This window comes from Panthera pardus, unplaced genomic scaffold, assembly GCF_024362965.1.
Source record: "Panthera pardus isolate Hobbes unplaced genomic scaffold, ASM2436296v1 HiC_scaffold_24, whole genome shotgun sequence".
NCBI lineage: Eukaryota > Metazoa > Chordata > Mammalia > Carnivora > Felidae > Panthera > Panthera pardus.
Genome location: NW_026526810.1, coordinates 52,145,566 through 52,164,944, shown reverse-complemented (window position 1 = coordinate 52,164,944; position 19,379 = coordinate 52,145,566). Strand labels below are relative to the sequence as shown.

The 19,379-nt window shown below is 40.9% G+C and overlaps 2 protein-coding genes across 3 annotated transcripts; one reads left to right on the top strand and one right to left on the bottom strand.

Annotated features, from left to right (window-relative positions):
• The first annotated feature begins 74 nt into the window (after nt 1-74).
• Nucleotides 75-3,745, top strand: HYPK (huntingtin interacting protein K). 2 transcript variants are annotated; one of them, XM_019442308.2, is made up of 4 exons: nt 75-368; nt 691-746; nt 1,011-1,078; nt 1,325-3,745. In XM_019442308.2, the coding sequence occupies exons 1-4, from the start codon at nt 207-209 to the stop codon at nt 1,522-1,524; spliced, it is 486 nt and encodes a 161-aa protein (XP_019297853.1). In that variant the 5' UTR covers nt 75-206; the 3' UTR covers nt 1,525-3,745. The 2 variants fall into 2 exon arrangements, with proteins under 2 accessions (XP_019297853.1, XP_019297854.1); XM_019442309.2 differs by lacking the exon at nt 1,011-1,078 and adding an exon at nt 1,122-1,173 and having other exon boundaries at nt 82-368; nt 1,325-1,487.
• Nucleotides 3,172-19,346, bottom strand: MFAP1 (microfibril associated protein 1). The gene is made up of 9 exons (XM_019442303.2): nt 19,103-19,346; nt 12,980-13,199; nt 10,638-10,767; nt 9,902-10,089; nt 9,307-9,415; nt 9,044-9,204; nt 7,590-7,749; nt 4,029-4,118; nt 3,172-3,927 (listed from the first exon to the last, which is right to left on the bottom strand). Exons 1-9 carry the CDS (start codon nt 19,179-19,181, stop codon nt 3,745-3,747), a joined length of 1,320 nt encoding a protein of 439 aa, XP_019297848.1. The 5' UTR covers nt 19,182-19,346; the 3' UTR covers nt 3,172-3,744.
• Nucleotides 19,347-19,379: the final 33 nt, after the last annotated feature.

The window sequence follows — 19,379 nt, the reverse complement described above, 5'->3', positions numbered from 1 at the left end:
CTTGGAGGAAACAATACTAGAACACTGGAAGGAAGTCCGAGAGACGACCTGTTGTCCTGGCTGAAGCTTCTAGAATCCAAAACATTAATGAAGGTGTGGCCCGAAGCCAGCCCCGCCTCGTCCTCTCCGGGCGGAAGTTTCGGGGCAGTTACCGGAAGTCTTCGTGAGGTGGGGCGGGGCCTTTGCGGCAGCACGGTGGGATCAGTATGGCTACCGAGGGGGATGTGGAGCTTGAGTTGGAGACTGAAACCAGCGGCCCGGAGCGGCCTCCGGAGAAGCCACGGAAGCATGACAGCGGTGCGGCGGACTTGGAGCGAGTCACCGACTACGCGGAGGAGAAGGAGATCCAGAGTTCCAATCTGGAGACGGTGAGGTTGGCCGTGAGCGTGTTTGGGTGGGCAGAGAGCGGAGGGGCCTCTTAGGTTGTAACTGTGATCCTCGCTCCCAAGACGGGGACCCCATCTAGTTGGCGAGAGAAGGCAAAAGGGAAACCGTCATTAGAGCCCTCCGCTTGCAAAGGAGCTTGACGAAGATTGGGTTTAAGGTGGACAGAATTGAATTAAACCTAGGCCTTGCTTCCTGATACACTCGTCATCGCGAATGGACCCCCTGACCCGCTTATTACTGGCTTTTTAGATTGTTAGCAATTGTGGGTAGCAGAGCAGTAACCAGATATTTTTCCCCCCATAGGCGATGTCCGTGATTGGAGACAGAAGATCCCGGGAGCAGAAAGCCAAACAGGAGCGGTAAGTTTACCTACGTGCAGCCAGCCCTACCAGTTCATCTCTTTCCCCCATACAAAAATAAAGGCATCGTTAAGCCTTTATACCTTGTACTGTTCTTCAACTCTGTCACCAGTTCCTGCATATATAAGGTTTCAGCTTTACTCTCGTGTCGGTTGGAAGGAAAGGCCTCCTGACAGTCCCTGCTGCCTCTCCTAGATTCCAGACAGGAGGGGAAGGGGGTGTTAGGTGAGGGAGTGGAAGTCATTTTGTGTTTTCACTCAACAGTGTTTGTCAGAAGTCATTTATTTGGAAGGCACAGCTGGGAATGATCCTTCCTGGGATGGTGAAGACTGGTGAGTTTAGAGAAGGAGGATTAATGTACATGAATATTTGCAGGGAGAAGGAACTGGCCAAAGTCACCATTAAGAAGGAAGATCTGGAGCTGATAGTGAGTAGTAATGCTTAACTAGTGTATGGGCAGAGGAGTTTACATTGCTGAATTGGGGTTGTTTACTGAAACAAGTAGAGTCAGCAAGTCTTGGTGGCATTTTAATACTCCAGAAGAGGCTTGGGTAACATCATTGATCCTTTTCCTGCAGATGACAGAGATGGAGATCTCACGAGCAGCAGCAGAACGGAGCTTGAGGGAACACATGGGCAATGTGGTAGAGGCTCTTATTGCCTTAACCAACTGATCTTTGCCTTCTCAGACCCACTCACTGGATTATTTTATTTCAATAAAGACTTATTCTTATTTTGCAATTATCTTGGATCAAGTGCTATATGTATCATACTGTAATTTATTGTAGCAAATTTACATGTTGGAATATAACTGAATTTAAGCAACTCCCCTCATCCCCCCAGGATTTCATGAAATTATATGAAGGATCAGTATAGAAAAATACCTCATGACCTCATGTTCACATGCAGATGCTAGGTGGCAGGCCAAACTCAACTCATCTAACTAGCTAAATAGTATTCAAGGTATATTTGGAGTCTCAGCAAAATTGCTGAAGCCCATGGCATGGTTTCTACAGTGGTTTACGAATAACTCAAAGAGCAGTACTTGCTAAGGAGCCACAGTATATAGATGTAAGCCACTAGTCTTGTTCATAAGCCACTGAATTAAGAATTTAAATACTGAGGTAGAAACATGGTAAGTGCAATAGAAGAGATCAAAGCTTAGATCTTATACAGAATTAATCTATGAAAGACTTTATGAAGTTGATTTAGTATTTGAATTCTGAGCCACTGTTAACACTACCTTACATTCCATTTTCTATCCTGGAGCGAAGACCATTTCACTTGCTGAGCTGCTTCAACTGTAAAATGATACATACCTGATAGAGTTTAAAATTTTTTTTAAACGTTTATTCATTTTTGAAAACATGAGCTGGGGAGAGGCAGATAGAAAGAATACAGATTCCAAAGCAGGCTCCAGGCTTGAGCTGTGAACAGAGCCTGACGCAGGGCTCAAACTCACAAACTGTGAGATCATGACCTGAGCCGAAGTCAGCCACTTCACCGACCGAGCCACCCAGGCGCCCCTGAATAGATTTAGAACCTATGAGTTGGTGAATGTAAAAAGCTTAGTGTCTGCCTCAGAGTAGACACTCAAATAGCTATAAACATGTTCTTAAAAGAATGTAAATGTCTTGGGGTGCCTGGTTGCTGATTCTTGATTTTGCTTCAGGTCATGATCTCATGGTTTGTGAGATTGAGCCCCATCATCGGCTTCACGCACACAGCAAAGAGCCTGCTTGGGATTCTTTCTCTCCTTCTCTTCTCCCTCTCCTCTGCTCATGTGTGTGCATGGGGACGCATTCTCTCAAAATAAACTTTCAATGGCTAGTCTCATTTTGGGTCTAGGGGAACTCTTAGGTTGTATCCCTCTCTGGCACCCACACAAGTGACCTATACTCATCTTTATGGGTTTATTACCTCATAGTAATTTATACTCTTATTTTTATTTTAGGACATTTAGAAATTTGAGTGTTTCTCCCAGTGGGGCATTTTAAAAGATTGTAAAAAGACGTTGGCCTTCTCATTTTTTTATGTAATTGAGAAATAGCCTTCCCACTGATTAAATGTCATTCCTTACAACTCCTGACTCCTAGTGCTCTGCCATGTACAGGGTGGTTATGTAGTAAATATTAAGTGGAAAATCACTGAAATTAAGTGTAGCATGATGTCATTACATTGCAACTGGGAGAGCACTGTGCCATCCTTGATACAGAAGCTGGGCATGGAGAAGATACTGGTAAGTACTTCGCTTCCTCATTTCATGCATCAACTTTTGTTCTAAATACAGCTGTAGTTTAGAGCAAGGAGAACCATACATATTTCTGCTCATGGAGTAAGTCTGGGTGCCACTTAGAATATAGCCTATCTAGCATCTGAGTTTGTTTCTGAGAGCAAAGGTGATGATCAAAATGTAAAACACTCAGCCCAACAATTCTCTGCTTTTATTTTACTTAATAGGTAGATTCTTGTTAGCCTGCACATTTCCAGTATCATAAAAAACCTTCGTGTATGATTCTTTTATTTCTTGACACACACACATAAATGGATCAAAAAATATGTTCACTTAGAAAAACTGACTCCAACCAAAAACTCAAAACAGCTATCTGTGAGATTAGATTTCCTATAAGGTAGCATTGTCCACTTACATGCCCATGTTTCTAACCCAAGCTAAGAGGCTGGAAAAAGAAACCTGGAATAGTCCCAAGTGAATTTGGGAAGGAAGGCAGAGATGTGATGAAACCTAAGATTTCTCAGAAATGGTTTTAAGTGGGGAGCCTCTAATCCTACCTGGATAGTGCTTTTCTGTGGGTTTCTCAGCATGAGTCCAAACCTCACAAAGCACCTTCAAAGACTGGGTTACCTAGTGTCACAAGTATGGCAGTAGGTCCAATAGGCTGGATATAGGGGCCATGTAAATAACAGTAACATCAAATCAAGGACCAGATGCTAAGATGTCCCCTTGTGTTCCACAGCCGGAAGAATAAATAGTTGAACTCTAAGTAGTTTTCCGCTTCTTGGCAGATGGCCGTTCAAATACATCTCGTACCCCAGCTGCCTTTTGTTTAAAGAACTTTGTGTTCTGGGCACTCTCTTGGCCCCATGCTGAGTCAAAAGAGGTGGTGTCCTGATCCACAAGGTGGGTGTATTTGGTGCGACCAGAGCGCCCGAAGTTCTTGACCTGAAAGAAAGATAGATGATGATGACTTATACCACCAAATATCATGTCCCAGCCCTCAATACATTACTTCTCTCTTGCTTGTTCTTAAGGTACCCCATTACCTGCATGACTTTGGGAAGAATGGTTTTGTTGAAATGATCCTCCAGAGTAGGTGCACTGAAATCTCTCTTGTATACTTCTTCATCCTCATCCTGTAGAAAAGAATCTTATTAATCTTGTGGTTATTTCCCATATATTCAAATCACAAATTTATTAAGCCACAAGGGATACAAAGAAGGTACAGAACCTATTCTTCAAGAGCTTACATCTAGTTGAGGAGATGATACTTCTTTTTCCCTTTGTGTTGTCTTTTTCTTTCCTAAATGTAAACATTTCCTGAAGGTTGGCTATATTCTCTGAACTCAGTATGTTCATTCAGTCATAACTCTGACTCTGTAGAAGCCTCTACAGGCTCCTAATGTCTGCTCCTGAATTTTCTGCTGCCCATTATATATCTTACCTTGGATATTCGGATGGGACTTCAGACTCACATCTAAAGCGAAAATCATTTCCCTAACCTTTCCAAACCAATCTCTTTCTAGCTTCTTCCATTAGTAGGAACATTTTCTTAATTACCCAAATTAAAAATTTGAGTAATCTTTGTGCACAATGAGTTGCCAATTTTTTTTTTTTAATTTGAATCCAAGTTAGTTAACATATAATGTAATAATGATTTCAGGAGTAGATTTCAGTGATTCATCACTTACATATAACATCTAGTACTCATCCCAGCAAATGCCCTCCTTAATGCCCATCACCCATTTTTTAGAGAGAGAGCAAGAGAGTGGGGGGAGGCAGGGACAGAGAGAGGGAGAGAGAATCTCAAGTGGGCTCCATGCTCAGCACGGAACCCAATGTGGGACTCCCATCTCATGACCCTGAAATCAGTCAGACACTCACCGGACTGAGCCACCCAGGTGCCCCACCACTTCCTATAAGTTCCCATTATCTGGGGTATAGTGTTTTCTTGGAATCAATCTTACACACTGCGACTAGATTTTTTTCCTAAAACACTCTTATACATTTGCCACAGTCACAAACTTTCAGTGGTTCTCTGTTTTGTTAAATATGCACAACTCTGTAATAGTCAAGGCCAAATACTATATAGCTTTAATCTACCTCTCCTTGCAACTTCCCTTTATAGATGATACTTTTTGCCTCCCCTCCTAGTCCATTCACCTGGAATGTCTTCCTACTATACAAGTCAGAAAGTTTACACATCTTAAATGTCACCTCCTTTACTCTTTTCCATCTACAAAATAAAACCTCTCCCTCTTCAGAAGTCCCACAGTATTTTCGCTTGTCCTTTTGTTATAGTACAGTATATATTTGCCTTAGCCCCATTTTTAGGTTGTAAGCCATCTGAGGGGCACGAATTACATATCCTCTAGCAGTGTTAAACAGTAGTGCTCTTAAGGTGCCTGGCTGGCTCAGTTCTTATCTCAAGGTCGTGAGTTCAAGCCCTATGTTGGGCATGGAGTCTACCTCAAAACAAAACAAAAAAAACCAGCAGTGCCATTTACATAGTAAATGCTCAAAAGGTTATTTAATTAACTATAAAATAACTATAGAGAATAGTTTCACATCAACCTGTTAGTTAAAACCATAATGTTATGATACAAATTACAAACGTGCTGAAGGAATTAAAACAGCACCATCTTGGTTAAGGACAACTTTGTGTAAGAGTGAGTCCTTTAACCATACACACTTTTGGAGTATTCTTTTCTCTTCAGCTATAGAAAGGCTTTAAAGATAAGACAGACAGTTTTTGTGAGATCTACTTTTCTCCTTGTTAGGGTGGAGAGTCTCTCAATCTCAGAAGATATTTTAACTTCACTCTCCTCACTCTCCTTATCCAGATAAGAAGAGTTTATTGAATATGTGAACCAAAAGACTTTCATGTAACCCTTTCCTTATGTATCTTAGTCAGCAATGCTTCATAATTTTGTTTAGCAAGTATTATATATTATATGAATAGCATCATCGTAAAAATGGTTAGCATTCATACTATGTAAAATTCTGCATATTAAGAGCTCCACAGTAGTGTCCTACATACAATATATTGTAATGGCTCCAAATTATATTGTGTCAGCCAGAGCACTCTGTTCCTGGGGCCTGCCCTGGGGCCCCCACTCCCGTGCCAGAGCTGAGATGAGGCTCCACTTCACACCAAGTACCAGGAGAACAGGCTCTTCCAAAACAGCCTTAGAGAAATTCATAATTTCCATAGACTCCAATCTAGAAATTTACATGGGCGGGGCACCCTGGAAGGCTCAGTTGGCTAAGTGTCTGACTCTTGATTTCAGCTCAGGTCATGATTTCACGGTCATGAGTTCAGGCCCTGTATTGGGCTCTGCACTGACTGTGGAGCCTGCGTGGGATTCTCTCTGCCCCTCCCATGCTTGCTTGTCCTCTCTCTCCCAAAAAATAAATAAAAAAAATAAAACTTAAAAAAAAAAAAAACAACTACATGGGCTGGAAAACTATACAATAAGCAAACATTTCCTGCTGAATAGACTGAAACTGATTTTGGAGGGGAATAAGGAAACCTCCACTGAAGTCTGAAAATTTTACTGGTTGTCTACAGTGAAAGGCAGGGATTTAGCTATAATGGAGGATATTTAGGGTTTGATATACAGCATTTGAAAAAACTACTTTAAAAAAATTTTTTTTTTAATGTTTATTTTTGAGAGAGAGAGAGAGAGAGAGAGAGGCAGGCAGGGGGGAGGAGCAGAGAGAGAAAGGCAGATACAGAATTCGAAGTAGGCTCCAGGCTGTGAGCTGTCAGCACAGAGTCTGATGCAGGGCTCGAACGCATGAACTGTGAGATCATGACCTGAGCCTAAGTTAGATGCTTAACCAACTGAACCACCCAGGCACCCCTGAAAAAGCTTTTTGATACAAACTCCTTTAGCGTCAGGAAATAATTTAACAAACCACATGGTACTATGTTAATAAATGCAATCAGTTCTCCCATTCTCTTTTTCTGACATGTCTCCATTAAGGAATTATCACTGGTATAATATAAATAATTTGGAAGAAGTCTTCATCACTTTATAGGATTAAGAGACTCTATTACTGGCCTTAGTCTTTATATGAAGAACAAAATCTTGTTGATATTATACATAATGGTTGGTTAACCATTTTTTGGTTAGTTAGGTTTAAGTCATTTCCTGTCAGCTCAGAATGAAGTGAATTAAATTTTTGCATCCAAATATGAGTCAATGTAAAGCTATTTGCAGGGCATGATTTTTGCATAAGCAAAATTTCTCACTTGGCTATGAACAGTGATATCTAATTGGTTGTGGGAATCTAAACAGTCTAGGATGTATCTATTTAGATCACTATCTCGGTATTTCAGTTCCTCAATTCTTCTATTACATCATTTCCTCCTGAGAGTGGGAGCCAAAAGAGAATAGTTGCTGCTACTTCTAAAATCCTGCTGCCAAATCGTTTTTCCTATTGGGTTTATATTCTTCAGACGCAAAAAGTAACTGAGAAAATTGACCATTGGCAAGTGAAAGTAACATCCCAAGACAGTTTATTCTTGGAGGGAAAAAAGAACTCACAGGTTTGGAGTTATTTCTACAGACCAACCTTCCCATTCCCTTTTCATTTCTTACCATGAAGAAGGCACCCCGGTGATAATACTTCTGTAAGAACTTATATTTGCCCTTCACAGCTTTGTTGGTAATGACTTTGCCATTTGCCCGAAGCTCAGCTCGCCTCTCTTCCTCAGTCAGGTTTCGCATTCGTTCAATTTCTGCTTTCTCCTTCTCAAGACTGTGAAGAAAACAAAACTGTCAGTACCATTCCAGTTTCAGAAAGACTCAATTATCTGAATATAACGCAGTCTCATCTCCTTTCAAGCACTATTTACTTTCTTCAATTCTAGTCATTGCCTGTTAGGAAATCAGATCAGGAGACCAAGATATAAAAAGTTGATGTAGTCTTCATTATTGCAAACTTCCAAAAGTTGATTCTAACCTTTAAAGGTTCAGGCATACTATTACTGCTTGATTTTGCAAAGTTATTAATTTCCCCTCCCTAAAAAGCCTACTTGGCTTAAAAAAAATCCAAATTTAACTTGTATTAAGATTTTACTGGTATTTCTTTAGTAGTCCTATATATACTTACATGTCACAAACCAAGGGTTAACCATCATTAAGTAGATTGCTATGAAATAAACCTTTTTGGGAGAAGGGGTCAAAGATCCCCTCCCTCCAGAAAAATACAAATGTACACATAATGTTGTATACAGTTTTAAAGGGTACATGGATCCCTTGAAATCCAGGATAAAAATCTTAGGAACTGCAGGCTGAGGACAGAGTTTTCTAGTGATGGTTTCCCTTTGCAATCTGGGATTACTCTCATTCCTAGTAATGTTTAAGAATGGGTGATGCAGCTCAGAAATGATTCTACTCTAACAACAGGGAATGTGGTAGATTACTTAAATGCCACAAATTCTTCCCCTCACCGTTATGCATGCCCCTTTGCAGAAATGACACGCGTGCCTCAAAGAGGTCAGTTTCCCCCTTTACCCTCTTGGAATACTGCCATGAGACTGTTACATAAGGAAGCCAATCTAGCCCACTGAAGAAGTGAGGCATTCTAGCTGGTAGTCAGGATTAACTAATGGACATGTGCATGAAGCCATTTTGGACTTTCTAGCCCAGTAAGTCCTCTAGCTGGATACAACTGTGTAAGAGAGACCAGGTGAAACCAGCAGAGGAACTCTTTAGCCAAACTCCAAAACTGTGAGGAATAATCAATTGTTTCAAGTCACCAAATTTTGGGTTGGGTTTTTGTAACTGATAATAGTGAGTAACTTGTGTGTGTCTACTATGAAACTACAGGCAGTATTGGCTGGCACTCTATCATAGAGAAACACCAAGAAAAGTGTTTCTTTTCCCTGATTTTATTGTAATAAGCCACTTTCTAATTATGGGAAACTCACCCAGTTGCAGGAACCCTAAAGTGAGAATGGAACTCACAGTAGGTGTTGAGTCTTACAGCTACCCTACTAGGAATCTGTCCCATTAGCGGTATCAAACTCTATGCCCATCTTATTACTCACGCTTCTCGATCTTCTCTGTCCCTCTTGATTCTCTTTAGCTCCCGAACTTTCCATGCCTCATATTCTTCCTCATCATTTTCATCATCAGTATTGAGAGCATCTAGGGCAGCCAGGGACCGCTTGTTCTCCTCCAGTTCTTTCTTGGTCTCCTCTTCTACAATCTGGGTAAGGAGAACGATTTAACTGCTGGACTTCCTTGTTTTCCTCAGACAAACCTAAGCATACTCCTCCTTGTGTGCAATCCTCACAGCCACTCCCAGTACCTTGAGTGTGTACTTGCGCCTCTCCTCAGCCATGCGTTTTGCTTCCTGCTCCAGCTCCTTTTGTTTCAATGCTTCAGCCTCACGTTCTTGAACTGTTACTCTGTCCTTCCTGCAGCACAGAGGTCCTGTTAATTGCCCAAAGCCCTTAGCGTGGAGCTCTTTGTCCTCAAACTCAAGTCCCATCCAAATCAGAAAAAGCCCAACAATCACTGGCTCTATTATTTGCAACGAGCCAAAACTGGTAGTCTCCTCAGGTATTTACAGCATCACAATTCCATTCATTTTTGAGAACTGCCTGAATAGTAAGGAACCTGCCAGACTGTAAGTAGTAGGATTTCTCGACATTAGGAAAGGAACAGGAATTTACTCTTCAAGTTTAATTTTGTGCTCTTTAACTGGAAAGGGAGATGTGAAAATCAACTCGGGCTCTCTGCTACCTCCAAGATATTCCTCAGCAAATATTCTGCACAGGTAGGGAATTCGGTAGAACACTTTCGCTTGGTGCTTACATTTCAGAAAAGCATGAGGTAGAAAAGAGGCTTCTATCCTTAGACCTGGAAAGTAGTAGCTCAGGCCTGGTTTGTGAGATACTTACTTTCGAATGAAGACAGGCTTAAGGCGAGGCTCCATCTCATCTTCACTGTCGGTGTACTCTTCATACTCAGATTCTGATTCTGACTCCTCCCCAGAACGTCCCTCATCTTCCACCTCCATGACTTCCATCTCTTCATTTTTTCTCTCCTGTGCTCGCTGACGCATCATGCCACGGCGCCGCTCTATTTCCTATCAAGTTATATGTCCAAGTCAGTCAGCCCAATGACCTGTGCTCTAAGGCAGCTTTTAATTTTTCCCTCATCAACCTTAACAAATTCTGATACTAGTAAATACAACATAGCACCATTTTCTTTGTGTGTATGTGTGTGTGAGAGAGAGGGTACAAGTGAGTGAGGGGCAGAGAGAGAAAGAGAGGGAAAGAGAGAGAATCCCGCAAGAAGCAGAGAGAGAGAGAGAGAGAGAGAGAGAGAGAGAGAAAGAGAGAGAGAGAAAGAGAGAGAGAGAAGCAAGGTTCACCCAAAGCAGGACTTGAGCTCACCCGATGTGGGACTTCACAAGCTGTGAGATCATGACCAGAGCTGAAGTCAGATGCTTAAAAGAATGAGCCACCCAGGCACCCAGGACTATTTTATTTTCAACTCTATTTCCAACCAATAGGGAACACTGGATCAGAATCCTGCCAAAAGCAGTAAGCTTGTGCCTTTGGGACCTCAAAAAGAATAGGCCCCAACTTTTTCTTGGAACTAGAAAGAATTTTCCATTTTCCTTTTTTATACCTCATCATCAATTTCTTCCTCTTCTTCTTCACTGCTATCTTCTCGTTCCATGCGCCACGCATCTCCTTCTACTTCTGAGTCACTTTCTCCTACCACTTCAGGTTCCACTATTTTCCGATGGCGAGCCAATCTGAAATACAGCATCTTCAGGTGTAACACCAATATCACAAAAACGAAAGAGCACCAACCACATTCCTTACTCATAGAGCACCTGGATATGATGTTTGCTTTTATTGGTACTGAAGTCTTAAATATCATATGGTTTCACTCATGCGGAATTTAAGAAACAACACAAATAAGCAAAGGGAAAAAATAATATACAAAGCAAGAAACAGACTCTTAATTATAGAGAACAATCTGATGGTTACCAAAGGGGAGGAGTTTGGAGGTATGGGGTTAAATAGGTGATGGGGATTAAGGAGTGCACTTGTCATGATGAACATGGAGTGATGTATGGAAGTGTTGAATCACTATATTGTATACCTGAAACTAATGTAACACTGTATGTTAACTAACTGGAATTAAAATAAGAATTAAAAAAAAACAAACAAAAAACAACTTAAGTCTTGAGAGGGGGAAACTGAGGTACAAATAAAAGAAACTAATTTTAAGTGTCAGGAACTAGAGTATACTATGTCAAGCAAAATAAGTCAGAGAAAGACAAATATCGTATGATTTCATTCATATGTGTAATTTAACTTAAGAAATACAACAGATGAACATAATGGAAGAGAAGGAAAAATAAGAGAGGGAGGCAAACCATAAGAGACTTTTAAATACAGAGAACAAACTGAGGGTTGCTGGAGGGGTGTTGGGTGGGGGGATGGGCTAAATGGGTGATGAGCATTAAGGAGGGCACTTGTTGGGATGAGCACTGAGTGTGGTATGTAAGTGATAAATCAGTGAATTCTACTCCTGAAACCGATACTACACTATATGTTAACTAACTTGAATTTAAATAAAAACCAACCAACCAACCATAATTAAACCAATACAGATATAGCATTTGCAATTCAAAGTGCTCAAAAAACCCCCCACAAAAAACCAAAACAAAACAACAAAGTGTCAGAGTAAATAGTCAAGTTGGATTAAAACATTAAATGTAAGCTGAGGCATCATGAGGCACTGTAACGAACATATGGATGTGCTGGGATTGATTTATAGCTCCAGGTGGTTCGGTTTCAACATTAGATCACACTAGGTTTCTTTTCAGTGACACTGCATCTTTGTGAAACTGGATTTTTGGGGACTCCTGTATTAAAAAGCAAGTACTCCAAGAAGATCAATATGGTACAGGATATGAGAGTGACATTGCCATTCTGATTCCAAAGTTGGAGAAGTTGTCAGTGTCCAAAAGGCACACAAACCCCACTAATAAGTGATTATGGTTATGTAAGAATGAAATAAAAACTTGGGGCATGTGCGTGGCTCAGTTAAGCATCCGATTTCAGCTCATGTCATGATCTCACGGTCTGTGAGTTTGAGCCCCACATCGGGCTCTGTGCTGACAGCCTGGAGCCTGGAGACTGCTTTGGATTCTCTGTCTCCCACTCTGCCCCTCTCCCGCTCATGCTCTATCTCTCTCAACAATAAAAAAATAAAGAAAATTGAAACAGTAAAAAAAAAAAAAAGAATGAAATAAAAATGTTCCTTCTTTTGTGTGTATTGTATTTTGCAAATGGCTTTAAATGTTAAAATGTGAATTTTTAGAAATTATTTGGATCTAACTACTTAATAAACAAAACTGTTTAGGCCTGGGGGCTCTCTGAGAAAATTCCTAAGACAATATGAACTATGAAAGTTTGAGACGTCTGGTTTACTTTGTAAGGTAATGTCTCAATTAACTCACAACATACAAAATCCTTCAATGGGAGGCTCCCTTTCCTATATGAGACCATTTATTCATCTGGCCTTTTTTCCTACTTCATCAGTGTCATTTCCCCTCATTAGCCTTTAAAACAAGTGAGTGGATTAATTCAATTTCTCAAATTTTAAGACTCCTCTTAACAAACCAACCAGTGGTTTGTGCTTTCTATTTCCTTAGTGAGTTAATTTGGGCCTCTGGACCAGAGGTAACCTCGTGTTTACTGGTTGCCACTTGCTGGTTATATACCTTTGGTCATGTTATTTTCCTAACCCCTTTGTGCCTCAGTTTCCTCATTTGTAAACTAGGATAACAGTACATACCTTACAAGGTTATTGGGTAGATTACATTAGGAAATTTACTTGAACAGTGTCTGGCACATAGTAAGTACTGTTCAAGTACTAGCTCTTATTGTTGTTGTTCTTGTTAAGTAACCTGTAGGGGTTTAGGTCCAGGGAAACATAACCCTAGTCATTACCTCTCTTCCACATCTTCACTAATACGGTTCTGCAAACGCCGCAGTCGAGGGTCGCTGGATGAATCCTCCTCCTGTTCCTCAGGCTCTGCTTCTTGTTCTTTGGCTTTCTTGATGAACTGAAATTCTTCATCCTCCTCATCTGAGGACTCCATAGGGGCATAGTCTGGCCTCTTTCCCGACACATAACGTTTTACCTTCACTTTCTCCATCGAAATCTCACCTGGGTGATAAAGATAATGTATTATGTTTCAGCAGCCTCTTTCCCAATGTCCTTGAACCTCTGCCTTTGCAGGTAGAGCCCTGTATTCCTGGTAAACAAGAGTTGAAGCAGGAGAAGAGAGCCATTATCCAACCATCTATTCATCTAATGGTGTTTTCTTCTTTTTTATTTTTTGTAATATTTGTTTTATTTTTCAGAGAGGGACAGAGCATGAGTGGAGGAGGGGGCAGAGAGAGAGGAAGACCCAGAATCCGAAGCAGACTCCAGGCTCCGAGCTGTCAGCCCAGAGCCTGAGGCTTGAACTCATGAGCTGTGAGATCATGACCTGAGCTGAAGTCGGACGCTTAACCGACTGAGCCACCCAGGTGCCCCATTCTTTTTTTTTTTTTTTTTAATATTTTCTATTTATTTTTGAGAGGGAGAGAGACTATGTGCAAGTGGGGGAGGGGCAGAATGAGAGGGGGACAGAGGATTCAAAGTGGGCTCTGTGCTGATATCAGAGAGCCTGATGTGGGGCTCAGACTCAGGAAATGTGAGATCATGACCTGAGCCAAAATCAGACTGAGCCACCCAGGTGCCCTGTAACATATTATTTAAAGTTTATGTATTTTAAGTTACATAATCTTAACAACAGATATTATGCTTAATGATAAATTAGAAGCATTCCTTTAAAAAACAGTGGGCATCCTTACATTGTCCCTATCACACCTTCTAGTCAACATTTTATTATGGTTCTAATTAGGGCAATAAGAAAAAGAGACAAAAGGTAAGGATTGAAAAGGAAAAAAAACTCACAATTTGCAGACTATAATAATCTATGTAGAAAATAAAAGATTAACAAACAGGCAAGCTAAAAATGAATTCAGGGAGAATGCTTAATAAATGTTGGATAAAAATAAGCGTACCTGTACATTAGCTACATAAATTAGAAAATAAAGTTTAAACATATTATTTACAGGGGCGCCTGTGTGGCTTAGTCATTTAAGCGTCTGACTCTTAATTTTGGCTCAGGTCATATCTCAGTTTGTGAAATTGAGCCTCAAGTCAGGCTCTGTGTTGACAGCATGGAGTCTGCTTGGGATTCTCTCTCTCCTTCTGCCTCTCTCCCACTTGTGTGCACACTCACGTGCTCGCTCTCTCTCAAAGTAAATAAATAAACTTAAAATAAATACTATTTACAATAGTAACTAATCTATAAGATACCAAGGAATAGATTCAACAAATGATCTACAAAGTTTTTTAGAGGAAATATATATCATTACATTGGAAGATCCAAAAGATCTAAATAAGTGAGAAATATATCCTATTCAAGGAAGAGAGAAGATGACAACTGTGCCCAAGTCAATCAATAAATGCATGACCTGTAATTTTAATTTTTTTTATCTTTATTTTTGAGAGAGAGAGAGAGAGAGAGAGAGAGAGACAGAGTGTGAGCAGGGGAGGAGCAGAGAGAGAGGGAGACACAGAATCCGAATCAGGCTCCAGGCCCTGAGCTGTCAGCACAGAGCCCGACATGGGGCTCGAACTCACGAACCATGAGATCATGACCTGAGCCCAAGTCGGACGCTCAACTGACTGAGCCACCCAGGCGCCCCTGCATGACCTGTAATTTTTTTTTTTTTCTACGTTTTTAATTTATTTTTGGGACAGAGAGAGACAGAGCATGAACGGGGGAGGGGCAGAGAGAGAGGGAGACACAGAATCGGAAACAGGCTCCAGGCTCCGAGCCATCAGCCCAGAGCCTGACGCGGGGCTCGAACTCACGGACCGCGAGATCGTGACCTGGCTGAAGTCGGACGCTTAACCGACTGCGCCACCCAGGCGCCCCTGCATGACCTGTAATTTTAAGGCAATTCCATTCACAGTTGTCCTCAGGTTGATTCTAAAATTGCATGGAAAAATAGGAGGTCAAAAAGAACCAAGGGAATCCTGAAGAACAAGGTGAGGCCAAACACCTTAACATACCTCACCAAAGAAGATACACAGATGGCAAATAAGCATATTTGCTTCAAATCATATGTCATCAGGGGAATGCAAAATAAAACAATGAGATACCACTGCACATGTATTAGAATAACCAAACTACAGAGCTCTGATAGCACCAAAGGCTGGTGAGGATGTAGAACAAGAATGCTCATTCATTCTTGGTGGGAATGCAAAATGGCACAGCCACTTCGGTGGTTTCTTATAAAACTAAGCATACTCTTACCATATGCTGCAGCAATTGCACTCCTTGGTATTTACCTAAAGGTGTTGAAAACTAATGTTCACACAAAAACTTGCACACTGATATTTATTTAAGCTTTTTCATAACTGTCAAAACTTGGAAGGAACCAAGATGTCCCTCTCTAGGTGAATGAATAAACTATGGTATATCTACACAATGGAATATTATTCAGTGCTAAAAGGAAATGAGCTATCAAGCCATAAGACATGGGAAAACTTACACACATATTACTATATGAAAGAAGCCCATCTGAAAAAGCTACATACTCTATGATTCCAAATACATGACATTCTGGAAAAGGCAAAAGTATGGAGACAGTAAAAAGATCAGTGGTTGCCAAGGGTTGGGCTGGGGGAGGGATGAATAGGCAGGGCACAGAGAATGCTTAGGGCAGTGAAAATACTGTGTACAATACCATAATAATGGATGTAGGTCACTAAATGTTTGTCTAAACCCATAGAAGATACAATGCCAAGAGTAAACCTTAATGTAAACTATGGGCTTTGGTGATTATGCTGTGTCAATGTAGATTCAGCAATTGCAAAAATATATCACTTTGGTAGGGGATGTTGATAATGGAGAAGGCTGTGCCTGTGTGGGGGCAGAGGGTATATGGGAAACGTGAACCTAAAACTGATCTAAAAAATAAAGTTTTAATGAAAAAAATGGTGAAGTGGGGGAGGGTTTTTGTATCAGATTGCAAGGCTTATTTAAACTTACAGTAATTAAAAAAAAACAACTTACAGTAATTAAAACAATAGGTCATTGACTCAGAGGATACATAGAGACCAATGGAGCAGATTAGAAAGCAGACAAACCTACATACAAGAGCTTGGTATATTACAGAAGCGACATTAAAATGCAGTGGAGAATGGATGGGCTAGTCAAACAATGGAGCAGTAGGGACAACTGGTTAACCATAAGGTAAACAGTAAAATTAGATCTCTGACACCACACACACAAAATTCCAGATGGATTAAGACCCAAGTGTGAAAAACCTATCTTAAACACTTACATCCCTATTGAATAATAAGCTCTTTAAATTACAGTCTGTCTTGCACAATTGTGTATTCAATCCTATTTAGTATATACAAACACTTAGATGATAGAAAATATTTTTAGGGGCTTCTGGGTGTCTGACTTTTGATTTCAGCTCAGGCCATGATCTCATGTTCGGTTTGTGGGATCAAGCCCCATGTCAGGCTCTGCAGTGACATCACGGGATTCTCTCTCTCCCCCTCCTCTGCTTGCACTGTCTCTCTCTCAAAATAAATAATAAAAACATTAAAATATATATATATAATTTGAATATCTATAATCTCAGTACAGGGAAGGATTTTTTTTTTTAATTTTTTTTTTAACGTTTTTATTTTTGAGACAGAGAGAGACAAAGCATGAACGGGGGAGGGTCAGAGAGAGGGAGACACAGAATCCGAAACAGGCTCCAGGCTCTGAGCTGTCAGCACAGAGCCCAACGTGGGGCTTGAACTCACGGAGCGCAAGATCATGACCTGAGCCGAAGTCGGCCGCTTAACCGACTGAGCCACCCAGGCGCCCCCAGGGAAGGATTTCTTACACAATATACAAACATCACAAGCTATAAAAGATAAAGTTGGTAAATATGATAACACTAAAATTAAAAATGCCTATGAAACAGAAAAGTCCAAAATTAAAGTGAAAAGACAAGCCAAAAAACCAAAACAAAATGGGAAACAGATATGACAGACTTGGGATATAGAAAAACAAACCAAGTAGAAAATACGTAAATGACAGAAACAAGTAATTCAGAGAAGAGAAAACCTAGAGAACTGATAAATATATGAAGATGCCTTGCCTTGCGAGTAATTAGGGAAATGCAAATTAAAATAATGAGATATCATTTCATACCCATTAGAATGGGCAAAATTAAAAAAAACCTGATACAATCAAGTGTATTGATGAATATATGGGGAAATACAAACTCTTAATGCTCTTACAACCCACGTGGAGAGCAACTGGAAATGGCCAGTTATGGGGCACCTGGGTGGCTCAGTTGGTTGTGTCCAACTCTTGACGTCGACTCACGTCGTGATCTCACAGTTTCTGAGTTCGAGCCCCACGTTTCGCTCTGCACGGACAGTGCGGAGCCTGTTTGAGATTTTCTTTCTCCCCATCTCTTTGCCCTTCCCCCTCTCTCAAAATAAATTAATCCACTTAGAAAGAAAATAGCTAGTTATACTGATGATGAACTTCTAGGAGTCTACCCTAGAGAAATTCTTACACAGTGCACTAAAGAGACACATTTAAGAATGACAACTACAGGGGGTGCCTAGCTGGCTCAGTCAGTGGAGCATGAGACTTCATCTTGGAGTCGTGAGTTTGAGGGCAACGTTGGGTGAGAGATTATTTAAAAAATTAAAATTAAAAAAAAAAAAAGAATGACAACTACAGCGCTGTTTGTAACAGGAGAAAAAACAACTGCCCCTCAGTAGGGAATAAACTGGCCTAATTACACAATGGAATTCTTAAGTAGTTAAAATGAATTAGATCTCTATTATCAAAGCATACTTGTCAAAAGCCACGTTGAATTAAAAAATAAAGACAAGCTGCACAAGGGTAGGTACAGTTTATTTAAAATACAAAAAAGAGGGGTGCCTGGATGGCTCAGTCACTTGAGCTCCTGACTTCGGCTCAGGTCATGATCTCACGGTCCGTGGGTTAAGGCCACGTCGGACTCTGTACTGACAGCTCAGAGCCTGGAGCCTGCTCCTGATTCTGTGTCTCCCACTCTCTGCTCCTCCCCTCTTTGCACTATGTCTCTCTCTCTCTCAAAAAAATAAACATTAAAAAAAATAAAAAAAAAAAAAAAGAAAGAGCTGATACTATTTTCCAAAATCCTCCTTGAAAAAATACTCTTTAGTTTAACTCCCCAAACAGATATAGTGTTCCTTCTTCTATCTGCCCTGGAATCCTATTCGTCCTTTAAGGATCAACTTATATGCTACCTTCTTCAAGAAGCTTTCCTTGATTACACCAATTTGAAGAGATTATTCCTTCTCTGCCCTTCCACATCGTTTGGTTTATATCACCTATGTGACAGGAATCACAGTTGTGAAAAACTGCACACTGCTTAGAATGTGCCTCTTTTTACATGTCTCGCATCTACAATATGAATTTCTTAATACTGCCTTACACAAGTTTGTATTCAATTTAATACAGTCACTGCCTAGGTTGAAAGGAATAAAAAGTGTAATAAGACCTGGTTCCTGTCTCAAGGACGTTATGAGCTTGTGATGCAGTAGAGGGAGACAGACACGTAAAATAATGTTAATTATAAAAGCAGCATAAACAGACGGCTATATTTAACAAAAAAGGGGCTGTATCCCGCACGACGCTCTGCAAAAGCAGGTATTCACTATGTATATTAGTATAATTTATACGTGGAGTCCAAGGAAAGAGGGGAGGGATGCTTGCTGTGAGGGCAGAAGACAAGCAATAGGAACAAGATGAGATGAAAGTAGGGTTTTTTTTTTCCTTTAAGCAAAGCGATTAGGGGCGAGTTTGATGAGAAAAGTCGAAGAAACACGGGGCAGGGTAATATTAAGGGTTGGTGGGGTTGGGGTGGTCTGTATAGGTAGGTTTTAAGTATGCTGAGGAAAGAGATAAGATCCGACTGGAAAACGGCTCAGCACAGTACCTTTCTCATTGCGAACTGGGACGGCCCCAGCCGTAGACTGAATGGGCGGTTGTTTCATGAGGGCGCTTGGGACCGACATGTTGATGGCAGCGGCGGTGACTCCCGAGACTTCAGTGATTCCAAACAGTGAACGGCGACAACGTCAACGAACAGAAAAGCCCACTTCTCCTGGAGGCGCTGGACACGGCTGTGCGACAGATAAAAACGCAACTTACGGCGGAGTTAGAAAAACCGGAAATACGCAACTAGAGGATTGTGGGATTGTGGGCGTCTCCCA

Excerpts from the sequence above, each read along its gene's own strand:
- HYPK (XM_019442308.2), top strand. The coding sequence starts at position 207 with ATGGCTACCGAGGGGGATGTGGAGCTTGAGTTGGAGACTGAAACCAGC. Across the intron at positions 369-690 it reads AGAGTTCCAATCTGGAGACG|GCGATGTCCGTGATTGGAGA; the intron begins GTGAGGTTGGCC and ends TTCCCCCCATAG. Across the intron at positions 747-1,010 it reads CAGAAAGCCAAACAGGAGCG|TGTTTGTCAGAAGTCATTTA; the intron begins GTAAGTTTACCT and ends TTCACTCAACAG.
- MFAP1 (XM_019442303.2), bottom strand. The coding sequence starts at position 19,181 with ATGTCGGTCCCAAGCGCCCTCATGAAACAACCGCCCATTCAGTCTACG. Across the intron at positions 13,200-19,102 it reads CCCAGTTCGCAATGAGAAAG|GTGAGATTTCGATGGAGAAA; the intron begins GTACTGTGCTGA and ends TTTATCACCCAG. Across the intron at positions 9,416-9,901 it reads AAGCCTGTCTTCATTCGAAA|GAAGGACAGAGTAACAGTTC; the intron begins GTAAGTATCTCA and ends TCTGTGCTGCAG.